The following is an 8,764-nucleotide window of genomic DNA, read 5'->3' as shown; positions in this document are numbered from 1 at the left end:
CTAACCCGTTCCGTTACTTCTGGGTTGCCACAGGACGCAACCTGAACACACTCAACCTGAAGCAAACATAACATGAGGTATGACTGTATTATTATTTTATTTTAAGAAGACCTACTCCCTCTGAAAGGGACGCGGGTGGCGCTGTGGGTTAAACCACAGAGCCTAGGACTTGCTGATCAGAAGGTTGGCGGTTCGAATCCCCGCAATGACGGGGTGAGCTCCCATTGCTCGGTCCCTGCTCCTGCCAACCTAGCAGTTCGAAAGCACGTCAAAGTGCAAGTAGATAAATAGGTACCACTCCAGGGGGAAGGTAAACGGCGTTTCCGTGCGCTGCTCTGGTTCGCCAGAAGCGGCTTAGTCATGCTGGCCACATGACCCGGAAGCTGTACGCCGGCTCCCTCGGCCAGTAAAGCGAGATGAGCGCCGCAACCCCAGAGTCGGCCACGACTGGACCTAATGGTCAGGGGTCCCTTTACCTTTACATTACTCCCTCTGAAGCTACCTCTTGCAGACTTTGCCAGGTTCCTTGGCTAATACATTTGCCTCCCTCTCCTCTTCTAGACAAAAGAGGGCCATGTACCATATAACTGGCAGCGTCGCTTTCCCGCTGATGACCTCTCCGTCGCTCCTGTACACAGTGCCACCCCATCTTCCGCAGGCTCCGGGAGGGTGCTGCTCCTCCTTTCTGCCATCACCCTCGACTCAGCTCACGCCTTTCTGCGCCGTCCCTGCAATGGATCACCTAGCAGGTAAAGGGGGCTGGTCTGCAAAACGGGGCTGTCGGGCGGTTGAATTGTGCTTGGAAACGTCCTGGGAGCCAATGTAGGTCTTTCAAGACCGGTGTTATGTGGTCTCGTTGGCCGCTCCCAGTCTGGCTGCCGCATTCTGGATTAGTTGCAGTTTCCGCGTCACCTTCAAAGGCAGCCCCACGTAGAGCGCATGCCAGTAGTCTAAGGGGGAGATAACCAGAGCATGCACCACTCTGGAGAAACTGTGCGCAAGCAGGTAGGGTCTCATCCTGCGTACCAGATGGAGCTGCCCTGGACACAGAATTGACCTGCGCCTCCATGGACGGCTGTGAGTCCAAAATGACCCCCAGGCTGCACACCTGGTCCTTCGCTGGCACAGTTGCCCCATTCAGGACCAGGGAGTCCCCCATATCCGCGGGCCAGATTGAGAAGGCGATTGGGCCGCTTCCGGCCCCCGGTCCTTCGTTTACCTACCCACACCTTAGCTTAATACTAGACGGACCAGGTTTTCCCATGACGGTCCAGCCTTGCCTTTCCTTCCCTCTCGTCCCACTCCCTCCTCCGCAAATAATAATAATAATAAAAGCCTTTTGCACCTGCACAGAAATCTTCCTGGACCTGCACTACGGCCTGCCGCAGAGGCGCCGCCGGAGCCGGACCGTCTTCACGGCGCAGCAGAGAGAGGCTTTGGAGAACGCTTTTGAGCGGACCCATTACCCAGACGTGGGCACCCGGGAGCGGCTGTCCACCTTTGCCAATCTGCCCGAGGCTCGCGTGCAGGTAATTTCGGGGGCGCACCCTCCGTGGGGAAATTTGTAATGATATTTATTGAAAAAAGAATTTTTAAAATTACAAAGGAAAAAAGACAAAATTATAGAGAAGAAAGACAAAAACAGAAAAAAATAAAAAATAAAACCATCATTTTCAAATTCTCCACTTTCTTTACCTTCTTTCCACGACCTCCTCCTCCTCCTCCCATCTCTTGTATCTTGATTAATAATTGTCACAGCAAATCCTTTCCATAATTCATAATATTCTGTCGTTACATTACCTTGCTCTATTTTCATCTTATCTTATAAAAAAACCTTAAAACTTTTAAATCTTATTTTTACCAGCTTCTCATAACCATAACCTTTTTACCTAATTCTTTAAACATTCTTACAAGAGCCTAGTAATTTCATTTCAACATTTTTGTAACGTTCATAAAACATTTCTGATGACAGGGGAAAAAAAGAGAATAAAAACAATCCAATCTTCTTCCAGCGTCCCCTCCCCCCGGTCCCGGGATTGTCAGTCCTTTTTATCCCATTAGTCTGGCACATTAACCTGGTGATCTTATATCCGCACAGTGGGGAAATTTGGCTCGCTTTCCTCAGCACCCGTCGACGTGCTGCAGCGGAGACAGGCGTTTCTCAAGCCTACCTCTGGGGCAGACCCGCGTCGTCTGGGTTGCTGGCGGTGAAATATTTCAAAAGGGAACAGTTACGGCCAGAGGCGTCAACTTGCAAGGGTGATGGAGGAGGGGACCAACGCTGCACACATGGCCTTATGATGTCCCGGTTTTTTCTCCTTCATATAATCCCTTTTATTAAAGGTAAAGGTAAAGGGACCCCTGACCATTAGGTCCAGTCGTGGCCGACTCTGGGGTTGCGGCGCTCATCTCGCTTTATTGGCCGAGGGAGCCGGCGTACAGCTTCCGGGTCATGTGGCCAGCAGGACTAAGCCGCTTCTGGCGAACCAGAGCAGCGCACGGAAATGTCGTTTACCTTTTCGCTGAAGCGGGACCTATTTATCTACTTGCACTGTCGTCCCCTTCTCCTTGTGCCCTCCATCTTTCCCAACATCAGGCTCTTTTCCAGGGAGTCTTTTCTCCTGAGGTGGCCAAAGTCTTGGAGCCTCAGCTTCAGGATCTGTTCTTCCAGTGAGCACTCAGGGCTGATTTCCTTCCGAATGGAGAGGTTTGATCTTCTTGCAGTCCATGGGACTCTCCAGAGTCTCCTCCAGCACCAGAATTCAAAAGCATCCATTCTTTGGCCATCAGCCTTCTTTATGGTCCAGCTCTCACTTCCATACATCACTACTGGGGAAACCAGAGCTTTAACTATAGGTATAAAAGATACCTATTAGGTCCATCAATTACCATATAGCATATATCCAACACAAAAAACAGCAACAATTTGTTGTTGACAAAGGACAGCTGAACATAGAAAGGGCCCCATTACCTTCAGGAGCTGAGGGCCTCATCCAGCCCTGTCTGGGATTATGATTGAAATCACGATGTCCCTATTTTCATTGCAGAAATGTTGGAGGGTACGTGTAACCTGTTCACTTGGGAGCAGGATGTCTTGCAAAAGAGCCCTGATATTTTGGCAGGGGTCAAACCCTGACCTTTTCCCGTCCCTGTAATTTACCAGGATGATAGGTTTGGGACCTTATCATCGTTCCCTTCAAAAGTCAACCTCCCAGTTTATGATAGGGGCATTCCTGCAGATAATTGTACGTCCTGGCTGGCACTTTCATTTAGCACAGCACCACCTCTCAATTTTCCATTTGCCTCCCACACACCCAAACCTTCCCCCCCCCCCCCGCACCAGCAAGAGAGGATTCTTCCACTGGCCATACTGGTTTCTACTTTGGTTATTCTCCTGGGACAGAGCTAGGAAGGACATGGACTTCTCTGCTTAAAATGTCGGCACATAGGTGGTCCATCAGGGAAGTGGCTGCAGTCCGTGCCATTTCTCCCTGAGCTGCTAGCTTTCTGCAAGACGGGGAGGTCCGCTGGTTTGTGCATTTAAGCACACTATCCCCCACAGCAAATGAATGCTCCCTGAGAGGACTGGGCCGTCTCTCTCCTCTCCTTCCTCTTCCTCTGTCAATAATAATAATAATAATAATAATAATAATAATAATAATAATTTATTATTTATACCCTGCCCATCTGGCTGGGTTTCCCCAGCCACTCTGGGCATCTTACAGCAAAATACAGTGGTACCTTGGGTTAAGTACTTAATTTGTTCCGTTCTTAACCTGAAACTGTTCTTAACCTGAAGCACCACTTTAGCTAATGGGGCCTCCTGCTGCCGCCGCGCCGCTGGAGCACGATTTCTATTCTCATCCTGAAGCAAAGTTCTTAACCTGAAGCACTATTTCTGGGTTAGCGGAGTCTGTAACCTGAAGTGTATGTAACCTGAGGTAGCACTGTATTAAAAGACAATAATTCATCAAATATTAAAAGCTTCCCTAAACAGGGCTGCCTTCAGATGTCTTCTAAAAGTCAGGTGGTTGTTTATCTCCCTGGCATCTGGTGGGAGGGCGTTCCACAGGGCAGGCGCCACCACCAAGAAGGCCCTCTGCCTGGTTCCCTGTAACCTCACTTCTCGCAAGGAGGGAACCGCCAGAAGACCCTCGGTGCTGGATCTCAGTGTCCGGGCAGAACGATGGGGGTGGAGACGCTCCTTCAGGTGTACTGGGCTGTTTAGGGCTTTTAAGGTCAGCACCAACACTTTGAATGGTGCTCGGAAACGTACTGGGAGCCAATGGAGGTCTTTCAAGACCGGTGTTATATTGTCTCAGCGTCCGCTCCCAGTCCCCAGTCTAGCTGCCGCATTCTGGATTAGTTGCAGTTTCCAGGTCACCTTCAAAGGGAGCCCCACGGAGAGCGCATAGTGGTAGTCCAAGTGGGAGATAACCAGAGCATGCACCACTCTGGCCAGACAGTCTGCGGGCAGGGAGGGTCTCATCCTGCGTCCCAGATGGAGCTGCCCTGGACACAGAACTGACCTGCGCCTCCATGGACAGCTGTGAGTCCAAAATGACTCCCAGGCTGCGCACCTGGTCCTTCAGGGGCACAGTTATCCCATTCAGGACCAGGGAGTCCCCAATACCTGCCCTCCCCCTGTCCTCTGGTAGGCCAATGTAACACTCATTCTTCCCCCCAGGTGTGGTTCAAAAACCGACGGGCCAAATTCCGCAAGAGCCAGCACGAACTGCGGAAGAAGCCCCCCAGGACCGACGACCCCCCTGGCGTCCCTGCGGGAGGAAGAGGAGCAACCGCGACGGACCGGCACCATTTGCAAGCGCCTGGGATGTGGCCCATGTCACAGAGCGCCGTGCCAGGGAAGAAACAGCTTGTCGTCGCTGTAGCAGGGGACCACACGGACGCTGCTCCGAGGCCTTTCCTGGGGGGTGCCCAAGCAGTTTCTGGAGCTGCCCCCCTGGACCCCACACCCGTGCAAAGAGAGACTAGGAGGAGGCAGGATTTGGGACTGTGGTGTGGGTCTGCATTGCCCTTGCAGACTTATTGGCTGAGCACGTAGGCGAAAAGAGTCTGGGATTTCCCCGTTCACAACCTGCATAATAATAATAATAATTTATTATTTATACCCCGCCCATCTGGCTGGGCTTTCCCAGCCACTCTGGGCGGCTTCCAAAAAATATTAAAATACTGTAATACACCAAACATTAAAAGCTTCCCTAAACAGGGCTGCCTTCAGATGTCTTCTAAAAGTCTGGTAGTTGTTGTTCTCCTTGACATCTGCTGGGAGGGTGTTCCACAGGGCGGGCGCCACCACCGAGAAGGCCCTCTGCCTGGTTCCCTGTAACCTCACTTCTCGCAGGGAGGGAACCGCCAGAAGGCCCTCGGGAGATGGACCCAGGTGTCCGGGTAGAACAATGGGGATGGAGACGCTCCTTCATTTCTACTGGGCTGTTTAGGGCTTTCTAGATGAGCAGCAACCCTTTGAATTGTGCTCGGAAACGTCCTGGGAGCCAGTGTAGGTCTTTCAAGACCGGTGTTATATATGGTCTCCACTCCCAGTCCCCAGTCTAGCTGCCACATTCTGGATTAGTTGTAGTTTCCGGGTCACCTTCAAAGGTGGCCCCACGTAGAGCACATTGCAGTAGTCCAAGCGGGAGATAACCAGAGCGGGAGATAACCACTCTGGCCAGACAGTCTGTGGGCAGGAAGGGTCTCATCCTGCATACCAGATGGAGCTGCCCTGGACACAGAATTGACCTGCGCCTCCATGGACAGCGCTGAGTCCAAAATGACTCCCAGGCTGCGCACCTGGTCCTTCGGGGGCACAGTCACCCCATTAAGTACTCAGGGCGCATTTTGCTCTCCAGAAGTCCCCAGTTTATTTTATATATCACAGTGTTCCCTTGGTTCTCAAACGCCTTGGTTCTCAAACAATTTGGAACCCAAACACTGCAAGCCCGGAAGTAAGCGTTCCGGTTTGCGAACTTTTTTCGGAAGCCGAACGTGCTCCAGTTTGAGTGCCACGCTTCCGATTTGAGTGTTACGCTGAAGTCTGTCTGTTTTTGCTATTTATTTTACGTTTTTGTGGCTCTTTTTTGTTCTGTTTTTGTGACTGTTCAGCTACCGATGGATTGTGTGACTGCAGTACATTATTGATTGCTTTCATTTTATGGATCAATGGTCACGTTAGATAATAAAATTCATATTAAAGTGCTGTTTTAGGGGTTGTTTTTAAAAAAAATGTCTGGGACAATCCATTTTGCATTACTTTCTAGGTGAGCAGGAGAACTGCTAGGTGGGCAGGAGCAGGGACCGAGCAATGGGAGCTCACCCCGTCATTGCGGGGATTTGAACCGCCAACCTTCTGATCTGCAAGTCCTAGGCTCTGTGGTTTAACCCACAGCACCACCCGCGTCCCTAATTGAAGAATGTAGATTCCTTCAAAATTATAGGAAGGGCTTTCTACGCCAGCTAAACCATTTCCTTCATTTGGTGCAGGGATTTTTACTTTCAATATATAAAGGGGACTCTCTTATTCCCCCCCCCCCCCACCCACACATGCACATCACATTTAATTGTTTCTCCAATAAGTGGAGGAGAGGAAATAGGAAAACAGCTTCTATAATTCAGAGACTGTTCCTGGAAAACTGGGACAGACTCAGTGGGGATGGTTTAGTCGTTTAGTCGTGTCCGACTCTTCGTGACCCCCTGGACCAGAGCACGCCAGGCCGTCCTGTCTTCCACTGCCTCCCATTTGGTCAAACTCATGCTGGTCACTTGGAGAACACTGTCCCACCATCTCGTCCTCCGTCGTCCCCTTCTCCTTGCACCCTCCATCTTTCCCAAAGTCAGGGTCTTTTCCAGGGTGTCTTCTCTTCTCATGAGGTGGCCAAAGTCTTGGAGCCTCAGCTTCAGGATCTGTCCTTCCAGTGAGCACTCAGGGCTGATTTCCTTCAGGATGGAGAGGTTGGATCTTCTTGCAGTCCATGGGACTCTCAAGAGTCTCCTCCAGCACCAGAATTCAAAAGCATCAATTCTTCGGCAATCAGCCTTTTGGAGGGAATGGTACTATGTGTTATGAAATGATGGGGCCGCAGCCTCAAAAAAAGAGGAGATTGCAAGAGCTGCTAATTTGGGGAGAATTTGGAAAGCCTTCCTGGTGATGAGTCAACGGCAGGCATGTGGGAAAGGTTTGCTGCTGCTGCAGGCAGTGATTTGCAAATTGGCCCATGCAAATTCCTGAGTTCGCAGAGGAGGCAGAAGTGTCCTCACCTGGGCTTGGCTAGGAGGAGGCACTTCCTGATTGTCCAGTTATCCTCCGGGATTCTGAACCGCAAGAAGGGGCAGGTCCCTATATATATCATTTGCCCTGTGTGCCAGCAGCAGCAAGCCGCCCAGGACTGCTCTCAAAGGAAGGATGAGGCCTTAAACAGAGCCTCGCGGCAGGAAAGGGTTTCTGCTACCCAGCGAAGGATCAGCGTGGGAACAATTTCCCCTGTCCAAAGAACAGCTGGGTGTGCTATTTTTGCGTATTTTGTGTTTGCTGCTGAAGTTGAGCGATGCGACCCAGATCGGGGACCGGAGTCGAGGCTTCCGGCGAGAAGCAGGAGAAACCAGGTAAATCCCAGTCCCTACACCATTGCTTCACACACACACACACACACACACACACACACACAAACACACACAATCCAGAACCATAGCTGTCAACTTTTCCCTTTTCTTGCGAATATTCGGAATAAGGGAATTTAAAAAAGGGAAACGTTGACACCTATGCCCAGAATTGATCTCCTGCTTTCGTTTTGGCTCACGTCCCATTGGTGCAGGGATGGGGAGTTCCGAATGCGGCCCTCAGGACCTCTCTATGCGGCCCTCAAGGCGCTCTGGGCTTTCTTTTCTTTCTTATAATTTTAGTTTTCAAAGTTTCAGAAAGAAAAACATTTTTTTACACACACTTGTATACTTTAAACCATAATCAATTGTTGTTGTTTAGTCGTTTAGTGGTGTCCGCCTCTTTGTGACCCCCTGGACCAGAGCACGCCAGGCCCTCCTGTCTTCCACTGCCTCCCGCAGTTTGGTCAAACTCATGCTGGTAGCTTCGAGAACATTGTCCCACCATCTCATCCTCCGTCGTCCCCTTCTCCTTGTGCCCTCCATCTTTCCCAACATCAGGGTCTTTTCCAGGGAGTCTCCTCTTCTCCTGAGGTGGCCAAAGTCTTGGAGCCGCAGCTTCAGGATCTGAATCAATATCAGTACCCTTATAGGGTTGTCTGAACCTCCGGTTTAGACCACAGCACCACCTGCAGTTTACTGCTCTTTCTTAATGAGAGGAGAGGGCTGAGGCCGTGAGAATTCCCTTCCATCCTGACGAGACTTGCCTTTAGAGAAAGAGTGAAATCTATCAGGTAAAGGGACCCCTGACCGTTAGGTCCCGTTGTGGCCGACTCTGGGGTTGCGGCACTCATCTCGCTTTATTGGCCGAGGGAGCCGGCATACAGCTTCCGGGTCATGTGGCCAGCAGGACTAAGCCGCTTCTGGCGAACCAGAGCAGCGCACGGAAACACGGTTTACCTTCCCGCCGGAACAATACCTATTCATCTACTTGCACTTTGACGTGCTTTGAGTTTGTTGATATTTCCCCAGACGGTTTCCGCCCGGATGTTGTCTACCAGCGCCAAATCCTGGCGCTGTCCGAACAGCAGTCCTAGCCACTGGCGAGTTCCAGCAGGGTTTTGTTTTGTTTTTATGCTGGTAGGGC

The 8,764-nt window shown here is 50.9% G+C and overlaps 2 protein-coding genes across 2 annotated transcripts in view; both read left to right on the top strand.

The window, feature by feature from the left end:
* RAX2 (retina and anterior neural fold homeobox 2) lies at nucleotides 1–5,065 on the top strand (the record flags this gene model as incomplete). The annotated part of the gene is made up of 3 exons (XM_083483481.1): nucleotides 1–749; nucleotides 1,354–1,529; nucleotides 4,688–5,065. The coding sequence occupies exons 1-3, from the start codon at nucleotides 575–577 to the stop codon at nucleotides 5,063–5,065; spliced, it is 729 nt and encodes a 242-aa protein (XP_083339607.1). The 5' UTR covers nucleotides 1–574.
* A 2,339-nt stretch (nucleotides 5,066–7,404) lies between these two features.
* ATP8B3 (ATPase phospholipid transporting 8B3) overlaps nucleotides 7,405–8,764 on the top strand; it is a 51,256-nt gene continuing 49,896 nt past the window's right edge. Inside the window, exon 1 of the mRNA XM_083483633.1 lies at nucleotides 7,405–7,623. Coding sequence (XP_083339759.1) covers nucleotides 7,566–7,623 — 58 coding nt within the window. The 5' untranslated portion in view covers nucleotides 7,405–7,565. The remainder of the gene's footprint in view (nucleotides 7,624–8,764) is intronic.

Source organism: Podarcis liolepis, assembly GCF_965112155.1.
Source record: "Podarcis liolepis genome assembly, chromosome: 18".
In the NCBI taxonomy this organism is placed as follows: Eukaryota; Metazoa; Chordata; class Lepidosauria; order Squamata; family Lacertidae; genus Podarcis; species Podarcis liolepis.
This window is presented reverse-complemented; position numbering and strand designations above follow the sequence as displayed.